Raw genomic sequence first — 22,030 nt, forward strand, 5'->3', positions numbered from 1 at the left:
ATAAAAATTCAAGGCATCATACGAACACCTGTGAGATTACCTGTTTTCTGATTTCATGTAACGCACTGAAGAATAACTGCTCATTCAAGTCAGCTTCTAGAGCTCTCAGTATCCAAGTTACTCTTCGATACAAATAAGCTATATTGTTCGGGTTATGAAGGGCCTGAATGGGGCCCAGATCACCGGAAAAACTAACATAGAATCACCCCCTTCCAAATTTTACTACTACTTTGCGGAGAAACTTAAGGTTTCTCAAATATCTTTATCCTCAAAGAAAACTTGAACAAGATGATTGATCGAAATGCTGGAAAGTGTCTCTCTAAACATCAGTAAGCACGATATGTAAACGCAAAACACCGGTGATACACACACTTCGTAGTACAGAAGTGATTCCAGTCACACACTACCGCTTGTGATGCTACAATTTAAGAATAAAGCCAAAAATTATCGTGAAACATTATTAATCACAAAAAACCTTCTATAACTACACAATTTAAACGAAGCTTATGATGAATGACAGAATAATAACTAACTTATTCCCTTACTTGAGCCTGTTACACCTCATGGTAAAGCATAGGCCGCTCATCAGCATTCACCATTCTACTCTGTACTGGGAAATACCTTCCAGTTCTTTCCAGTTGTTATTCATCCTTTCAATGTTTTCTTCTAATTCTCGACACAGTATGTTCTTCGGCTCTTATCTTTTTCGTTTCCATTCAGGACTCCAAGTTGGCGCCTGTATCGTGGTATAGTTTGACAATTTTCACAATATATATACTATCCGCTTCCAACAACTTTTCCTAATTTCATTTTCGTATGGAGTCCAGTTTTTTTCCCCTCTCAGTAGGTTGGTGCTAGCAGCATACGGTCAATCGACATTCAGTATCTTGTGTAGACAAATGCTTATGAATAATTATACATTTTTAATGGTGGTTTTAGTAGTTCACTAAGTTTCAGCCTCTTACAGTAGAACTGTCTTGGCGCTCGTATTGAAGACTGTGACTCCGATATCGGTTGACAGCATTTTTCAGTCCCATATGTTCTTGAGTTGTAGGAATGTTGTCTTTGCTTTGCTAACCCCTGCCTTTATGTCCGCTTCATATCATCCAAGTTCATCGACGATGCTGTGGAGGCACGTGAAAGTCTCTACCTCCTTCAGAGTTTCTCAAGAAAAAATAATAACTATCAATATAAAAAAAATATGTTAATTAAAACAGCCATTGTTTGCAAATGACTACAAAGAGTCTATAGTGGTAGTAATTCTAGAAAACATGACCATGAAAGCCGGACATACAAACACCTTAAAAATTTTGATAGAGTTTTGTTCTCGGAGCTGGATGCTTTGGTCTTAGAGCTTTATAAATTATTCCATTCCCAGATAAAATGTATTATTTGAAAGTCCTCAGCCGCCTTCACTTACTTTCAGTATAGGACGAGTCAGTATAGATAATGATATGATCTCCACGTGAGGTCTGATAGATCAGGTAATCAGATGGTGGCAAATATGCAATTGTGGAATTGATCTATTATTTTAACAACATAGATAAGTGTACTACTACCAACTTAGATCATGATACTACAACTGTAATCACTAGCTTGATATGTTCGTTGTTGCGTAGTACCAAACGGTACCAGACGGTACGAGAGAATGAACATGTTCCAGAATGTTTTTGATATGAGAAGGACCAGAAATCTTACGAAGAGACGAGTGGTTTGAAACTCACGCGCTACTTATAATTTATAGTCGATCCTATGACTGTATAACTATGAGAGGAAGAAGACGAAAGCACAACATAATTCACACTAAAGATAAATTAATAGACACTAACTTATCAATGTGACAAATAATATATTTTTCCCAAGACATAAAGTCCTGTAAGTCTTCGATATTGATGTTGACCTTATAAGTTTTATTGAACGCATTTTGCCTGGAGGAACTCAGCCAGCCATCCTCACCACGTCACACCAGGGCAGCTTGGATCATATACTTTTCGATGTAGCCACCAAAATCCAAATATATCTCAGAACTCTTTCACTACTTACTTCTGGTTTGATCGGTTTTAACCCTTCAATTATAAAGGTGTAACGGATAATAGCGTTGTCAATCACCGAATATCTGAAACATCTTTATGTCTACTCTAAACCACTCCATTCATTAATTTGTCTTTTGACATCTAGGTTTGGGAAAAATAATATGCGAATTTTGCCTTGACATAATAAAAAATCCTCCTTCACCATCAAAATAAAAACTGTCTTGTAAAAATGAATCATTGTTTCGGCTTAGCGCAACTTTTATACATTTCGTTACTGCCAGCTTCATGTATTGGTTGGCCAGGTTAGTTAAGAGTAGTAACTTTTCTGCAGAACTCTGTTGCATCTTTACTGCCGTATTATTTTAATAATATTTTGGCAGTAGGCAAGCAAAGTTTTGTTATGCACATAATGCTGACTGAAATTGTAAAAAAGTTTTGCTAACATCGTACGATGCACGCGTGCATCTTATTTGACGAATAACATTGGACTGTGCAGTATTTGGTCCCAACTTTTCTAATTATGTATTTATCGGCACTAGTCTCATAGTTTTAGTGTGTCTTTTTTTGCATAACATACCTAGTGTCACGAAAACGTCTATAAATTTGTATAGTATTTATAAACTTTTATGATTTATCTCACTTAACACAGCGAATTCGTTCCCATCTCTTATTCTTATTAATTAATAGTTGAAATTATTAAATTATAGGGTTTCCGCATGCTTGTGGAATGTTTTGGGTTTTTTAACTATTTTGGATGTCGTTTGCTAATTGGTAAACAATCGTCCTGCTTCAGTAATTAGTCATTTGTTTGTACTAGTTGGTTCATTGTCCTTAATTGTGCGATTGAGTGCTCATCGAAAGAAACTGAACATGACTGATCAGATTAATTGTCTAGCAATTAATTAACTAACTTGTTATGGTTTCAGTTTCAGTTCGGAAAGGACAGGAGGCTTGATGGCCTGTGTTAGTTCAGGCAATAATGGTCTCTCAGCTGATCCAGCTTTCTTTTGAAAGAGTCGACGGATGGAGACTCAACAACGTGCTGAGTTAATGAATTCCACTCGCTGATGACTCGATGGGAAAGTCGGTAGTCAGCTGACAAGTAATTCGTTCTGGGTTTATGAACTTTTTTGGAGTGTCCTCGTAAATTTTCTGTTTTGGGAGACAAGAAAATTGAGGGTATATCAGGTGCGAATTTGTCACTAAGCGATTTGAAAACTAATCAAATCGCCTCTGATTCTTCTATATGACAGCGGGAATAGGTTTAGGTTGGTCAGTCTAGTACTATAAGGGAGCTTCGCTATTCCGGGAATCAGCCTAGTTGCTGTTCTCTGAACCCTTTCCAAGAGGGTTGTCTTTCAAAAGTAGATGTACGTTTGGTTACTTGTCAACTAATCAACACTTAACAAGTATGACAAATTGCCCCCAAATGCCCTGATACGGCCGAGAGTAGGGAGATTGATTCATACGCCATTTGTCCCCTCAGGATACTGGAGCCCATGTTCACCATCGGTTGAGAAACAGGGTTTTCCAACTCCCCTAGGTAGACTTTCCGTATCCACCAACCCGGTTAAAGTGCCGGATATTCGCTTTTCGTTCTTTAAATTTCGTAAACAACACCCCTGGTGTGAGAAGGCAGTGAGTAGGACTTCCTTGGCAGAGGCTATATACGCGTGGTTATATGAGAGTATTTCGAGAGGGAGAGTGGACTCTCCCCACTCTCGGCCGTACCAGGGCATTTGGGGTTTTTTATTATTTCTGTTATCATTCATTGATCATACCAAATAAATTTGTTTGTTTTCTTGTTTCATTGTTTTAGGTTCAGTTTGATGCTCTAGGAAATAATTGCAACAAAAATTTACATCTTTACTATGTCTAATGGGTAATACTATTGCTCCGAGGATCGAAAACGCCGAGAAAACTGGTGTGTTACAAGTCAGTAGCTTAAAATTAAAAAAGGTATGGGACAAAAACTATCATTTCTTTGCTAATTAACTTAAAAGGTTCCTGAACAAGTAAAGCACCTTCGTAATCTTCGGAGTTTAGATCTCTCAAATAATAAAATTGAAAACATCGACCCATGGATTTCTGTGTTAAAAAATCTTAAGGTTCTAAACGTTGAAAACAACAAATTGAGTAAGTTTCTGTCCAGTATTTCATTACGTTGTATCATAAAGTTGTTTACCAAATGGTTTGGATATTATTAAGTTCCATCATACTGTTGCTTTCAATAGTCTCAAAAATCCTACATTTACATCCATGTTTAAAAAAAATTCGAATTGTGTTAAATATCGCTCAGTTTATTGCACTGGCAAGCAATATTGTTAAACTTTTGAGTTCTAAAGAATACATTTACTTACTTATTTGAACGCAAAAATATTGGTAGAAAGGGGCACCGAATACATATGCGCCACACAAGTCACTTGATTTGTGTGTAGGCTGTGATACTGCCCGGGTGCTCAGACAAAAACAGGTGGTTTTCTTACGGAGCCACACCCGGAGCCTTCGACCTATAGGTCTGATCCACAAGGCAGTGAGCCAACGTTACGAGATGCTGTCTCATGGTATCCGGTGACCAACAATTGATTCATACGCCATTTGTTCCTTCACGATACTGGAGGCCATGCGCACCATTGATTTGGAATCAGGGTTTTCCGACTCCCCTAGGTGAACTTTCTATGTCTACCGACCCGGCTTAAGTGCCGGACATTCGCTTTTCGTCCTCTCAACTTCGTAAACAACACCCCTAATGTGAGAAGGCAGTGAGTAAGACTTCCCTGGTAGTGGCTGTATGCGCATGGCCTTGTGAGAGCATTTTGAGAGTGAGAGTGGGCTTTCCCCATTCTCGGTCGTACCAGAGCATTTGGGGGCGAAAAATACATTTAAATCAGCATAATTTTTATGTAGACACTTCAGTTTACTAACTGGTAGTTATGTCAGTGTTCTTTCTACTTTTCGGTAATAATACTCTGGTTGCTCCTCTTTCTGCCTATACACACATTCTGAACATAGGTCTTATCATAGCACTTCGTTTTATTTCCACTAGACTAGTTTCCTTTTGCTACAAGGTTATTCCCTACGGATTTTATTCACACCATATATTAATTAACTGCCATACTTAAATAGACATTTGGGCTTGTCAAAATGTCCTTTTACTTACAACAAATGTGCATCAGTCATATCTCACATCACCACAGAGTCAGGAAGTTAAAGAAAACTTGGCAGTCAAATAGATATTAAATTTACTGGGACAGAATACAAAAACATGGGGAATACATCTCGAAAGAAAAAAATGGGGTCTCTAAGTGAGCAGTATAAAATAACACAAAATTTAAGGTTTTTAGAGAAAGACAAAGAATTATGTCGTTAGCCAAAAAAAGGAAAACTTCACGATCAAACTGTCTAACTCAGGAAATAAAGCTTACAAAATTCTCATCCTGAGGTGCAAATGCTCCCCATCTCAAAATTGTGAGTGCTACGCTTACATATCATTGAGTGCATATAATTATTACTGTAATCAGACTAATTGTTGATTGCATTAATTGTCAAAGTGTATCTTGTTATATTCTAGATTAGTATCTACTTCAGCGAGCAAAACACACCTCATATTGATTAGGTTTTACGGTTTTTCCTAGTTTTCACTTCATTTCACACCTTATGCCCTCCAATTTTCTCCCAACTAGAATTATTGGGTACGTTAGTTCTAATTTTCCTGTGTATAAAATATGCAAAAACGTATGAGGTAATGCACTAAAAAGATCTTACCTTCTGAAACGATGTAAAATTGCTCTGCGTACATTTATAGTTTTCTCAGTCAGATAGCATTAGTGGAGCGTGAGCATAATGATAACATCATAAGGAAAGAATTGATAATCACGTTAGCAATCTAGTCGTGTACAAGGTATTCTCGACTGCTGCTAAAAGTATGTGGGCGGTTATGACTTCCCAGTTGCACATTGGAAAAATACTTCACACACATATCCTTTTTGCTACTAGTTCTTGATGGGCTTCCCCCGTATTTTAAAGGCATTACTATCAGCGACGGAAACCCACAGGTTAGTACGCGGTGTTCTATTTCTAGGCTCAGCGTTATCTGGCCCCTTCCTCCCTTTGTAAAAAGGGTACATTACTGCAGTTACTGGCTGTCCAAAGGAAGCAACTTACAACTCTCACACTTCAGCACAGTTAGCAGTACGACCTTGTTTTTGGAACCCTGTCGGCTAGTCTATTTTCTATTTAAATCAAACTTATAAGTGTTTATACCAACTACTATGTGTTTACACCACCCAGATCTGGCTACTGAGCATTTCCGGTTGATTAGAATGATTTCCAATTATTTTATGCATCTATTCTCCCTCGAAACTTGAAATCCTACATTACTTTATCCACTTAATCTTTTCGTACTGTTGTAGACATTTTTATTGTTCCGATCCCTTCACCAATCATCTTGTTAGTTTAATCGTTTGCTTTAGGAAATTAGTATGGCTACCTGAATTGGTTCACACATGCGCTAAGTTCTACATTGCCTTATAACTAAATGAATAATAATAATGTAATAACGTTGACACTAACTTAATCACATAATACATTCATATTCAGTAACTCGACCATTCGGTAGAGAACTAGATGTAGGCCAGAACAAGAGTTCATTAGTACAAAACAAAAAGGTCGGAAGCATATGTTACAATTGTTATACCCCGATAAAGATAATGAATGGTAACTTTGGGATCTATTTATGAACCAATACTATGCATATGTTTTTTATCATATAATTGCCAAATAACTAAAGTATTCATATTTATGACCCTCTTATTATAAACTTTATTTTGACCAATAGACTATTATTATACGATTTACCATTCTTGAGTTATCCCTAGCCTATTAATTACTGCTTCCCACATTCACAGCCACATTTGACTGAATCTTGTATTTTATCGGTATGATGCGGTCTGTCTGTTTGGCATATAAATTCAGTATGTTTGAAATATAATGACTCATACCTCAGAGGCTGTTCTGGACTCAACTGGCTAGGCTAGGCTAAACAGAAAGTAGGACCGACAAGTACTCTAGACTGCTTGTACGGTTTCCATGTGTCACTAGTCTGATCGATAAATCACTGCTCTGTGATTGGCGGTCTTATTACGTCATACGTTAACAGGGCATCCATTCGACCTCAAGTTCTAACAACAATATAAATAGTTAACTAGTTTTGTGAACTATCAAGTATATCTATGTGCTATCTTTGACCAATCACAGGTCACTCTGATTAAACACATGAATCAGTCAGTCAGTCAGTCAGCTACAACGTAGGACCAGGCACATTTATGCATCGGTCCAAGTTACCATACCTCGTTAGCACAACAAGATGAACACCAAATTCATAGAAGTAGTTAATTTAGTGGTGGTAGTATATAAAATATAGGTTGTATATAAGGATATAGTATAGGAAGGAAGAACGTTATGAAGCAATTTTAATCTCAAGGTTTAAGGGAACATAAAGAGTGTATACACCTACGCCATTGTGATCGATTCTGAGCCATGTCACCTAGAGTCTCCAACCATTGGTTACGATTATCGCGCGGATCCCAACCAAGTAGTCTGCATCTACCAACATGGCTCAATCTAGAAGTTAGTGATTTCATGCTCAGATGCCACGTTTTGGTTTGGCCGCCCCTAACTTTCACCATCCCAATACTAGTCAGCATAGCGCGTCATGGTAATCGGTTTTCAGCATACATAACACGTGGCCTAACCATCTCAGTCGATGAAGATTTATAACCTCATCAAATGATTTACCATCATTCTCTAATTCCCTGAGTCTAACCTCACCTTTACTTACCCGGTGATCCCAGCAGATGCGAATAATATTTCTAAAACATATGTGGTCAGATACTAGTAACTTGCGAGTATCTTCTACTCTTAATGGCCATGTCTCACAGCCGTAAAGTAGAACAGAGCGAACTGATGCGCAGTATACTCGTCCTTTAATTGATAGACAGATATCTCGTCTTCGCCACCACACTGGGATCCTGTATGCATGTTTCGGAGACACAGCATACATCAATGGTACGAGATTCTAGGGTCTTAGCCAAGGAGGCCTGTTGACCAATTTGACTTAGGGTACGTACGTTGAAGGCTCCAATGTGTAGTTCGGAGCGAGGTTTTAGTAGACCTGGGACAGTATTTCGCGTACTAGAATCGTTGGCCATGGTGACACTTGAGGAGGAAATCAAAAGAGGAAGTTTAGTGTTGAAAGTCGAGGTAGAAGGAATAGTAGGAAGTGAAGAAGGAGATTGATTATGAATACAGTGGTCTTGAGTGCTGTTAGAGGTATGAGGGCAGTTATCACTTCCCGGTTGCCCACACTGTGGAAGAAACACATGAATCAATCCTAATAAAATGTATTATTTTTTCCCTATTTACAGAATGTTTTCCAGCAGAATTATATCTCTTAACAAAATTAGAATCCTTAAATGGAAATAGTAATTTCTTAATGAATTTTATTACACCTGGAGCAATTGTCAATTTAAATGAATTATCTTGTTTACGTACTGTAAATTTAAGTCATAATTATTTAACTGAATTTCCTGTGGAATTATGCTTAAAGACCATACCTATCAATATGATTGACTTGTCAAATAATCAAATAAGTATTATACCAAATGCTATTGCTTCATTACAGGTAAGAGTATTTGTTGATCACAGGGTCTAGTCTAAATAAGTTTTGGATGTGTATAAATGCTTATTCCTCACTTTTGATGTATATATATATATATTTACATATATATATATATATATATATATATATATATATATATATATATATATATATATATATATTAAGCTGTGAATCACATGTGGAGAAATTCAAACACTTCACTTCTACCCGAAGTTTGTGCTGATGATGTCGTTCAGAAGGACGATGAAAGCTCCACAACTAAACCATCCAGCTCAGAGAACAAACCTACATGTTAAGCTTTCATTGTGTTAGATGTTCCTTTTGTTTTGTAAGTGTAAAATGTAGTAAATTAAACTAAAACACTATATATATATATATATATATATATATATATATATATATATATATATATATATTGTGCTGCATAAAGGTTGTGTTAACTGTTACCCCCCTCAAGAATCACAAAAAGTAAACAGTAATGACAACCACTATTCAGTGAGACGATTAGCTAGTAAACCCAAACCAGAAAGTTCCCCACTCTCCAACTTGACTTAATTCAACGGTTACTGACTATTAAGACTGATACCATATGTTTATTTGACCTGTTCATAGCTTCGTTCCAATCTACTTTTATGCTGCCCACTATTGTATATTGGCTCAGATAATGACTAGACATGAATAATATGTCCCCTAACTGCCGTTGTTTGGTGAGTGCTCACAGCTTCATAAAGTTATTTACTCTCTAGCTAATAACTTACACCTGCCTTATAATCGATTATCTGATTGTTTCACTATATACGGACAATGTTTCTAAAACCAGATATCATAAAATACTAAGAATCTACGCATCTCACCAACCTTGCAAGGTTGTTTTACAGCCAAAAAGCAATACATAGTGAACTGTCAAGCACTATGTTTACTCTATAATAGGTAAATGAAAACTAAATACTAATATTGGGTGAATCATGAAACAGACTGAAATGATGTAAAACATAGAACAGTTCTAAATGTTGATAGCGTGAGATGTTTTTTCTGCGTTTTGTGTAAATGTACGTGCATGTGAATGAAGGGAGTTTCATAATACATAGAATTCATGTGTATTTCATTACTCCCTCTTCAGCTATATACAAACTATCGGTCGTAAATTATTTGAAAAATAAAACAAATTGATGTTAAAATCTTTACAAGTTGATACTTACTGACCGACTGCAAACAGTATAATGTCTAATGAAATGAGAGATTTTATTACAAGCTGAATTAGGTGCTAAACTCTTTAAAATTCAATTGTTTAATCACTTCACTTAATCCCTACTCTAGTATTTACCAAGCATGTCTTAGTCACATTAACAAATATAAGCTAGTTACACCTTTGCCACAACCGTTGGATGTTTCACTGTCACTCGTCATGTATAATAGCTATTATTATTCACTTATTACCAGGTAAAGAATCGTGTGTTTGGCTCCGAACCCCACTTTAAACGTTAGGACTAGTAGTACGACCTGTTAAGTTAACCGAAGTTGGTGGGTACGGAGTTCGGACCTATTACTTAATGGCTTCAAGTTGAACACCTTAATCATTAAGCCACCACTCTAATACACATAATGACTAAGCTGTAGTATTGCATTATCTCAATCTATTTTAATCGTTTAAATTCACTCAGTATTGTTTGTTTGAATCTTCCCATTGATGTTTTTTTAGGACTGCAACTGGTCAGTCTCTAATTGGCATATGTGCATACTACTGTGCGTATTGCCTCGATATAGCCTAAATTCACAAGCATGATAAGCAAAGATGGATAGTGGCTAGCAGTGGAATCCAGTTTGACGCGCGTTTCATCCTACTTAGGACTCGTCAGCTGGATGTACCTGCATCTTAGAGTTGATGTTCACTCTGGGACTCGAGCTCCGTACTTTTCGCTTCAAATGCCATCGCGTTATCCACTCGGCCACGCGCGTCCTGTATTCCACTGCTAGCCACTATCCATCTTTGCTTATTTTAATCGTTGTTAACTTAATCTCATATTTCTTTCCTCTTTATCTCTTAACAACAACGAAACATTTTTTTCGTATTCAGGCCATTGAAATTAATTTGAATTCAAATAAAATATCAATTATATCTAATAGTATAGCACAATGTGAACGTTTAAAGGTTTTACGCTTAGAGAATAATTGTTTACGATTAGAAAATTTCCCAACTGAATTATTAACAAATTCACAAGTTTCATTAATATGTGTCGATGGGAATTCATTCAATATGAAAGATTTTTATAATTTACCTGGTTACTCAAAAGTTAGTTATTCTCGTTATTATTATTGTCTTTTTTTAATTATAGTTTCCATGCACACCTTCGCTTCCCCCCCCCTTATATCGCATCATTTCAATATGTTATTGATTTAATAATAAACAGATTTAGGTTTAATTACTTCTACTGTAGTCATAAATATTTCTTTTGAAAAAAAGTGTTGATTATAAATAAAGAGACTCATGGTGTCATTGAAAAGGTGGCACCAGATATATATATATGCGCCGCATTTGATTTGTGTGAGGGCTGTGATACTGCTCAGGTGCCCAAACTGAAGCACGTGGTTTTCTTAGGGAGGCACACTCGGAGCCTTTAATCTAAAGGCCTAATCCACAAGGTAGTGGAGCATCGTGAGGAGATGCAGTCCCATAGTAGCCGGTGACCAACAATTGGTTCATACGCCATTTGTTCCCTCAGGATACTGGAACCCATGTACATCGTTGGTTTGGAATCAGGGTTTTCCGACTCCCCTAGGTAGACTTTCCGTGTCCATCAAACCGGTTACAGCGTCGGATATTCGCTTTTCGTTCTCTCAATTTCGTAAACAACACCCCTGGTGTGAGAAGGCAGTGAGTAGAACTTCCCTGTCAGAGACTATATACACGTGGCCATGTGAGAGTATTTCGAGAGGGAGAGTGGACTCTCCCTACTCTCGGCCGTACCAGGGCATTCGGGGGGGAGGAATGAAGACAATTTAGCGAAGAGAATTTTGTTTCTGACGATTTCATTTAGTTAAGTTGTACAATCGTATTTATAATCAATTTTGTGTGTTAAAATAATAGTCTTCAGTAAAATCAGATTTTGAAAAGAAGTTATGTGGACAATTCATGACAAGACACCACTTCATGTTTGTTTTTTAATATTCTATTTTACTGCAGACTGTTATTTTAGCCAACAAAATTAACTATAAATACAATAGTACAGATTAAGTAAATAGAATCATTGGATATAAAATTTTCTTTGCTGAGTTATCTTCATACTTGTTAAGTGTTGATTAGTTGACAAGTAACCAAATGTACATCTACATTTGAAAGACTGTAACAAGTTAGTTAATTAATTGTTACACAATTAATCTGATCAATCATATCCCATGAAGTCTTGTTCAGTCAGTCATCTACAAGGTAAAACCAGGTACATTTCCTTTTCAAGTACCTTTAGAACACTACCATGGTGTGGGCAACTGGGAAATGATAACCACCCTTATACCCCCTAACAGCACTCTACGAAGTTTCGTTAGTTTTGATTAGATATTAACATTTATGACTTTTTCCCCATTAAAAAAATATTTGAAAGCAGATTGTTTACGTCGGTTCAATCATTTTAGAATAACAAAATTAATAAATCTAAAGTCAAGAATTCATGAATAAAAATGTCTAACAAAAGTCATAATATTTATGGGCAAATTCTTTTACAAGATTTATCCATACCATGTACAGTTTACAAGGACCAGTGAGCAAAGGCAAACAATCGCTCATAGGAAGTATCACAAAACTATACAATATTGTAAATACATCCCATTATCGATTTCTATTCTAAATTTCATAGTGTGTGAATTACTTTCAGTGAAGTCAATGAATAGACTAGTTTAATCTTATTCCAAATTGTGTCGGTCGGCCATCGCATATGTGTGCATCTCGTGCCTAGTACGGTGATTGCATAGTCTGATTTAGGAACGAAGCAAACATCTATCAAATATATAAGTTTATTTGTATAATTATTACCAGTGGTCTTTGAATGTACGAAAACTTGTGAATCGGGAAACCGAAAATATAGCCTGTAAAATCTTACCACTTAAAGCATTTTAAGCAGAGGTAGATAGTAACTAACAGCGTATTCGAGGATGCGCGTTTCTTTTTATTTTGGGCTCGCCAACCGGATGTACCTGTTTCCCAAATTTGATGTTCACTTCGGGACTTGAATTCAGTGCCATTCGCTTCAGATGCTATCGCATGATCCACTTAGCTACTGAGTCCAGATAGCCACCGGCTTATGCAATAGGGTAGGTTTTAACTCATATGTACTGGTTGTTTGATTCTCCATTATCGTTTAAGACTGCAACTGATCGGATCCCGGAATAAAAACCAAATTTGGGATTCAGGTAAACTCGACTGATGAGTCCTAAGTAGGACGAAGCGCGCTTTCTGGATACCACTTCTAGCCCCTGTCCATCTCTGCTTATTGCAGTATTTTTTGTCATTCGTTGTATCACACTACTATAACTAATTAACTGACTGATTTATTTGGTTAGTTTACGTTATCTTACTTTTGTAGTATATGGAACGTTTTACAGCAATGAAGAAAAAAGCCGCTTAAAAAACATACGAAAACGAAGACAATTCTTATTGATGAAAGTCAAACACAGCTAATACCGTTATCACACTCTCTCTGACTGACTGTTTCTGCTAACTTTTCACACATTTATGTATGAATGTGTGTGTATTTGGCGATTATTATTTCATAATCGATAACTATTGAGCAATAATCAACTTCTTATGACCCAAACATCCACACACCCGTTCACTTGTCTACTTTTGATTTTTTTTCTTTTTTCGCTTCTTTCTGTAACTGTTACTTTTTTTCAGAAACGAAATATATACAGGTTGTTTATTTAGTGTAAAACAGTATACTACTGAGTAATATAATTTATTTATTAATAGTAGTTTTATATATTTGGTTGGTCGCGCAATTTCGTGGATTGGTTGAGGTTAGACATTAACACCGCTGGATGCCGGCTCAGTGATCTATCGGTTAAGTGCTCTGGCGCGAGACTGGTAGATCCTGAGTTCGAATCCCGTGAGGCGGGATCGTGGATGCGCACTGCTGAGGAGTCCCACAATAGGACGAAATGGCCGTCTAGTGCTTCCAGGCTTTCCATGGTGGTCTAGCTTCAACTGACTCATGATCTTAACTAAATAAAATTACTGAAATCTCCACAAAACACCCTTTGTGATATTAATAGTAGTGTTGTAGTAGTTGTGTGTAATTAGATGCTTAATTATTTCTGCAGTGTCGAAATAATCCGAGACTTATTTGAATGATATAATTTTATGGGAACTAACAGTTTACAAGCTTAAAAACGTTAGGTGTATGCCTAGAAACTAATTAATTGTGCCGTCAAAGTCATAGTCAGATACATGTTATGTCATTTATATAAGTAAAAGCAGTTAATATTAGGTAAGAAAATATCATATATAAGTGAGAATCTTCAATACGAACGTCAAGACAGTCCTACTGTACGGAGCTGAAACGTGGAGAACTACTACATCCATCGTCAAGAAGATACAAGTATTTATAAACAGTTGTTTACGCAAAATACTCAACATTCACTGGCCGGATACTATCAGCAACAGCGTATTATGGGAGAATACAAACCAGCTTCCAGCTGAAGAGGAAATTAGTAAAAGACGTTGGAAGTGAATAGGACATACATTAAGGAAATCACCAATGTGCATCACGAGGCAAACTCTAACTTGGAATCTGGAAGGGAAGAGGAAAAGAGGAAGTCCAAAGAACATATTACGCCGGGAAATAGAAGCAGATATGAAAAGGATGAATGTTAACTGGAAAGGATTGCCCAGGACAGAGTTGGATGAAGAATGCTGGTGTGCGGTCTATGCTCCTAGACGAGGGGTAACAGGCGTAAGTAAGTAAAGTAAAGAAAATATCATCGACGAATACCTAAGCAAAAAAGTTTAAAATGTACATAAGATTTCAAAAAGTAACCCACAGAAGGATTTTTAAAAGCATAAAATGAGAATAGATACCATTAAATGGAAACTTATAATTCACAGCGTGGAAAATAAGATGGGGTTCTTCCAATGAGATTTTACATATGCTAATTAATCATAACAACACTTATTGAAATAAATTCATGACGAACAAGTTTACTAGTAAAGAATGAGTTCGTTTAGAATCCAATTATACTTCATATGATAGGAAAAAGTGGAGCATATATATAAGACACACTCATGTAACTGACACGTCTCAGATTATTGATCATTGACTTGGATCAGTTCAGGATCACCTTACTGACTGACTTGTCATTCTTACTTGAAGTTTTTCATTAAAAATCAAAATTACGCTCAGTGAGTTCAAAAATATGCGAACAATGCTGTAGCTTTCTATCCTTATACTGCAAAACTGTAAATCAAGACTAATCAGAAGAATAAGTAGTACGTTTCCTGCTTGATAAACAGTTAGTTATTGCGCTAGCGTTACAAGCTCTTTAACTGGACAACTGCTACGTGTATCCTGAAATTTCTTTGACAACCAACACCCAACAAGGCGAGAACAAATTCCTCATTTTTAAACTGCCTATCAACGTAGGGCATGTACTGGTGTAGTGAACGAAAACACAGGCAGGGACAACCAAATGCATTTGAATACAAAATTACAGAATGTCTTAGTAAAACCTGAGAGCCATACAATAAACACTTCATTTACAAAATGTCAGCCAATCATCTAAGACTTGATTGTTCCTTCGTTTCCACACCAATCATTCTTTTCTTCAATCTTCTGCCTCCGTTTTGATTGATGACATATACTACTCATATCTGTCGACATCAGTAAAACACACCACACTAGATCATCTTATATCTGCTAGCTACAAAAGGAGACATTCCCAAGTTTTCACTTTAAATTCACTAGAAAATCACACATCTTTACAGTGTTTTCGCCTAGTAGGATTACTCCATTCGATTACTCTAGTTTATGGCCAGATGATCATCAGGCAAGATATTAACTCTCTAATATTAGACAAAGTCAGAAAAAATCGTATATATTTTAGCAGGGAATGACAATCATTATCGTTTTTACCTCAAACGACAATTCTCTATAAGACTGAATAAACAACGTTCAGAAATAATAAATACTAACTCTACTCTCCCTACAAGATAATGAGAATTCTTAATTGATGGGGTTGGATCCCTTCACATCAGTGAGAACGGTAAGACATCCATAAACAACAGTGTAATATAAAATCTGATGAGGTATTTATATTTATTCAGCAAACTTCTAAGTGCTTGTTGTTTTTCGGTTCCAGTTAAGCAACTAACGATTAGGAGAAACTGATTCCGAATTGACTGTTACAAGTTCTTGTCGCATTACAGTTTATTTATAATAGTGACAACAAAAACGTTTAGTCGTCCTGCCCAATATCTTCAGTGGTTATAAAAACTACATACCTAAATCTAGTTCGCATTTGTTGGATCCCACAAGTCTTACCTATTTCATCTGTTATATCCTTGTTCCCAATAAATAGTTGATAATTGGGCTTTATATATTCATCAGTCGTTGACACTATTCTCATACTTTACTCTGTATTGTATTTCAATCTAGACCTAGACCACCATTGAAAACCTGGGAACACTAGACGGCTATTTTGTCCCAGTAGGGTGCTCCTCGTCAGTGTAAATTCATGGTCTCGCGCGCGAATGCTTAACCTCTAGATCATTGAGCTGGCATCCAGTGGTGTTAATGTCTAACTTCAATCGATCCATGATTTTGTGCAACCATTCATCGATTGTCTGAGGTGGATAACTGTCCCACACCCAATATGGATTGGACTCTAGTGGAACTCCACAAATCCCCATACTGATCAATATGCATAGGTTTTTTTTAAAAAAAAAACTCACGAACTACGAGGAATAGTTTGATTTCCGTAGTTGTTAGACGAATTATAAGAATCAAAACTCTAAACGATCAGTATTATTTGAATGAAAATGAGTCAAACTGATCCAAGACAAGAATAATAGATATTTAAGTATAATGTAGTATGTCGCTCGACTACTAACCATATTCACAATTAATGACTCTGACAGCCCAGTTCGAGTATTTATTTATTAGACCACATTTAATTATCTAGCCACTCCCCGTAAATAAACCGTATTCTGTTGAAAACACTAAGAAAAAATAAAACATTCTATCAAAACACAAACTATCATTCATAATTCATTGAAATAATCATCATGAGAGGTAACATTTATTAAGGTGTACAGTTTATACGGAGGTAGAACAAAGTAAACGGATTGTTGTTGACCAAGGTGATTGTCATGAGAATACAGAGAATTATCACTATCCTTTAAATTAATCTGTTTCAATCGCCAATGATCGGCAGAATTGGATAAAGATGATGTTGATGTTGTGGTGGACCGATGACAACGTGGAGTATTTTTAGTTCTGTATTTCAGAGTGAATCGACAATTTCTTAAAAATGTTGGTGAATTCAAATAAGTTTTCAATGCTAATTTAATTGGTATTAAGTTATATTTATTATTTGAAGTGACCTCAGATGAAAATGATGCAGAGGATGAAGAGAACGACAAAGTGTTACATTCAGAAGTTGTACTATCATTTGTAACTTCATAAAAATTGAATGATAAATCAACACCTTGATCTAATAAACGCTTCCATTGACAACATAATCGTTTCCAAATTAAACAATTCAATCCTAATAAAAGACGTGCCAGTTCTAAATTATCTTCAGGACTTGTTGAGGATGAATCATTATTCGACAGGATCTGACAAGGAACACCGCTAGATGATGAGGAAGGCATGATAAACGGATGACCCAATTGTACCAATGCACTACCACTGCCGTCAGTGATTACAAATCGTATACAAATGCCTAGATTGACAAAATCATCATTTTCTAAAATCGAAAGTAAAAATCAGGTAATAGTCGATCAATGTTCGAGTGAGTGGCAAGGTACTTTCACAAACAGGATCCAAATAAAGTATTTATTATCGAACTGTGAAAATGAAATAGTTTTCAACACAATGGATACAACATAACTGTTAGAGTTATCATTCATAACTCTGCTACGTTCTAGATCTATCTTCCCGCTAATCCATTTAATTTGAAAAGGGAGAGTTGTCACAACTCAGTTTACAGCTTTGACGCGATAGGTTACTTAGAACAACCTTGAGACTTCCAACGCGTGAGTTCGATTAGTGACTAGAACGGAACAAAACTATCTAATCACTAACCTATGAGGACCTGATAGGTTAGTAAGTGGAGGGAAAGAAAATGATTTAACTGGAACTGTTATGCAGTTTATTCGAATTAACCAGGATACTGTCCCAAAAGTAGCTTCCGTTGTTTATGATTGCTTCGTTATATCTGTCTCCACAAAAAACTTCCCATCTTATATATTCTGTTACATAAATAGTAACATAATGAAATAAATATTCCCTTTATTCAGACTACACACTTTAAATTCATCAACATGTACATGAAGGAACATCGCATTTCCATAATGCCTAGCCAAAATTAGTTAACTAAATCAACTGACAAAACGATTCCTAGGGATAATTTGCATCATATACAAGGATTGGGATGTTTCCTAATGGTTCTCAAAATGACTGATATTAGCTCGTAATTAAAATTATTTCTGTTGTAAATGCGGGAACTACCGTAATACTTGAAACTGGAAACAATCGTAATTTCGACAATGCAAATGTGAACACACAAACTGGTAAAGATGAAAATTTATTTCACTCTCCAAATACGTCAATAGTTGTTGCAACGCCAGGTTACTGATGGCCGAAAACAAACGTTGGTCGAGCGATCCAAGTGAGAACATGAAAACTTTAGATCAGGATTTACTTGACGCCTAAAATAAACCGAAAAAATCACCTTCGTATGTTACTCATACTGCAACCAATTAAGTCCCTGATTAACAATATCGATTTCCAAGTTGATACTTTTTAACGTTTTTTTTTAAAATGGATGAAAGCAATCAGTGGGAGACTGTGTTTAACCCAAATATTTCATGTTCATTGGCACTCGTCATCAGCAAGGTGTTATCAGTAATTATTAAAAGAACCCATGCTCAACATGGGATTATTCAAACATAAGTCATATTCTGAGGTATTACACTGCAGTACTAAGTGGACGACTGACCAGCTCTTTGTAGAATATAGATATTCATATTGGACAATTACTGAGTCCTAACTAGCGTCATGTTCGTCTAGTCCTAAGTGCGGATTGGGTTTTGTCGTTTACGTAGTCACCAGTCTGAGGTATTCAACATCGCGTAAGCTGTATTTTGGTGTTACGTTTTCAGGCACTAACACGATCACTGACAAAACGCTGTATTGTGTTTCATGTTCGAAAAATTGTTCTGTTCGTTTTTACAAATGATTGAAAGATTCTCATACAACATAAAATCTAGGCGAACTAGATGGAGGGGACGACTAATGCGCAACACTTTGACAACAATCCTCAAAGCAATGTAGAAAAGAATTCAGGAACTAACCAAGAAGCTTGATATTCAAAGACGTCAAAATTGTAGTAGAATAAATATGTTCATACAGCAACATAAACATACCAAAATGAAAACGAGAACAACTAAACAGATATCACTAAAGGTGAATGAGAATGAATGAATTAGAAAACCATTGTCGAAGACGTCCTTATACAGCATCAGAGCTATCATGTACTAACAAAAATAAGGAAACCAGACAGTTTGACATCCATCTAGCAACAATTAACAATAGAAACCACTTGAAAAAAACGAACACATCTTCCACTTACGATCATCACCAGTGTTGTTAGATAGACGATAAATTTGGAATTCTAAACATCGAGTTATTGTAGCCTGTACATTGATGTGCTCTTTGAACAAATCACCTTCTATATTTGAATATCCTGTAGAAATAGATCTACCAATCCAATCATAATTATTACTTATTAATAATTTTGGTTCTTTGGTTACAATTGGACTATTGTCATATTCATTATCTAATGAAATCATCAAGCTATCTGACAATTGTGTACTAATTTTATTCAACATTGAATCCGTATTCATCTGATTCACGATTATGATATGTGATAAATCAGTGTAATTAAGGTGTAAACTAGTCAATGATGATGACGATGACCTTGGAATGATTTCAGAAAGTGAGAAATTGGTAAATCTACAATATAATATCGTTTGATTAGACGTTGTGAACAATGATATAAGATCAAGATTATTCACTGATTTAATCTTTCTGGATAGATTCACCTTGTACACAGTGGTTATGTCAATATCATTGAAATTAGACAGTGATTTCGGCAATTCATTACATGTTGTCACCCATAATATACAATCACCATTCAATGAACAACATTGTTTAAATAAAATTATTGCTTCAAAGTTGAGTAAGCAACCAATTGGATATTTGGATCCTTCGTGTATAATATCATTTAAATTGGCAACATTAACCAAAGAAAGATTCTCTCTATTGATAAGAGTTGAGTTGTTTAAAATCGAAACATTAATTAATTGCCGAAGAGGTGATTGGTCATTAGTAAATGATGTTGAATTGTCAATATTCACCCAAACAAGTTGGTAATGATATCCAATTTGAAAATTATAATACCATCGATAAGCTAAATCACCAGTCAATGATAGATGCATCAAATTTGAATCGATACTACTGCCATTATTAAAAGCAGTAGTAGTATCAGCATTACCGATTGCAACAGTATTATTTTCTATGAATTTCCCAGCAAACACATATGACCATAATAGTTTATTGGACGAGGAAGAACGTTCAGTAGGATCGACAGAAGCTTCAGGAGAACAACAGGATAATGGACCTAGATTGACAAGAACAATTGTACAAGACTGTTGTTGTTCCTGTGTTTTACCATAACCATCCATTATACTTTCAGATAAATAATTCACTTGAAATGGAATGATTTGTTTTGCATAAATATACATTCTGGATATAGATGATACTGAATCAGTTGAATGAAATGGCATATCAACACTGAAATTGTGAATAATTGTTCAAATAAAACCGTAGTTTGCTCACGTAATACTAACATAAAAGTTATCTTTTATAGAGATCATGTACCGACCCAGGTTGGATCACCATTGAGAACTTGTAATCATTGGAAGGCCATTTCTCTTTATCACGTAGCTCCTCAGCAGCATGTATCCACGATTCCGCACCCAGAAAACGAACTCGGGACCCCCCAGTTCCACGCGCGAACATTCAACCTCTAGACAACTGAGTTGACACCCAACGGTGAGGCGGTCTAGAGGCTAAGCGTTCGTGCTCGAGGTGGAAGTTCCTGGGTCCGACTTCAACGTGCGGAATCGTGAATGGGTACTGTTGAGGACTCCCACATAACAACGAAACGATCGTCCAGTGCTTCCAGGTTCTTAATGGTGATCTAACTCAGATCAGTTCATGATGTTAATGAAATTCAACAATCTTCACAATCTCATACTAAAAGTTAAACTTATCGTTGTACAAGCGATCACTGATATCTAAACTCGGTGGCAGTGAAAACACCAAACAGGAAATGAGAACAACATGGTTACCAGTCAGAATATTGATATCTACACATTTCGCAACATATGCGATCAATCAATGACATCTGAAAACATGAAATTATGGTACATTTAGCTTCAATATTTGTTTTCAAAAATCAAACACACAGTTCAACATAACTGATATGTGGCTACTAGTACAATCTAGAACGCGTTTCGTTCCATTCTGTTTGAGACTCGTCACTTGAATGTCTGAGATCTAGTGTTAATGTTCACAATAAGAACGGCGGAGGTAGAGGTTGAACAAGTGTATTGCTATAACTCAGAAAATTTCGAATAGGATAAGAATGATGAGAAACTAAGCTTTTATAATCTCAGTTCATGTACGTATTATACAAACTATAGAACGCTGCATGAATGGAAAACAAACTAGAAAAAAATCAATAAAATCAACCTGAATTTGCCGGTATTCCCCAAAATGTATAAAATAAGTAGTCATTTAGTAGATAAATTCATTTGGATAATGAGGTTAACTTAATGAATCAGAATTGAACAATGTCGTTTGTGTGATGAAGACTAATACTAATATCTAGTTGTTTATAAAGAAGTAGGTTACATGAAGTAAATATGCAAAATCTAATAACTGAAAGTATAATATACGAGACCACCAAGTTTCTTAAATATTACAAGTAGTGTTGAATGAAAACTATTGAGGTGAAGGGGCTAAGGCGAGATTTTAATCTACCG

The 22,030-nt window shown here is 36.0% G+C and overlaps 2 protein-coding genes across 2 annotated transcripts; one reads left to right on the forward strand and one right to left on the reverse strand.

The window, feature by feature from the left end:
- Positions 1–1,919: 1,919 nt before the first annotated feature.
- Smp_149480 (hypothetical protein) lies at positions 1,920–13,671 on the forward strand. The gene is made up of 4 exons (XM_018798371.1): positions 1,920–2,335; positions 3,853–3,992; positions 4,037–4,169; positions 13,287–13,671. Exons 2-4 carry the CDS (start codon positions 3,912–3,914, stop codon positions 13,379–13,381), a joined length of 309 nt encoding a protein of 102 aa, XP_018653320.1. The 5' UTR covers positions 1,920–2,335; positions 3,853–3,911; the 3' UTR covers positions 13,382–13,671.
- Positions 13,672–16,957: 3,286 nt separating this feature from the next.
- Positions 16,958–20,767, reverse strand: Smp_149490 (hypothetical protein; the record flags this gene model as incomplete). Its single annotated transcript, XM_018798372.1, has 2 exons — positions 16,958–17,664; positions 19,552–20,767. The coding sequence occupies 2 exons, from the start codon at positions 20,765–20,767 to the stop codon at positions 16,958–16,960; spliced, it is 1,923 nt and encodes a 640-aa protein (XP_018653321.1).
- Between the last annotated feature and the right edge of the window lie 1,263 nt (positions 20,768–22,030).

Source organism: Schistosoma mansoni, chromosome 6 (assembly GCF_000237925.1).
Source record: "Schistosoma mansoni strain Puerto Rico chromosome 6, complete genome".
Lineage (NCBI taxonomy): Eukaryota > Metazoa > Platyhelminthes > Trematoda > Strigeidida > Schistosomatidae > Schistosoma > Schistosoma mansoni.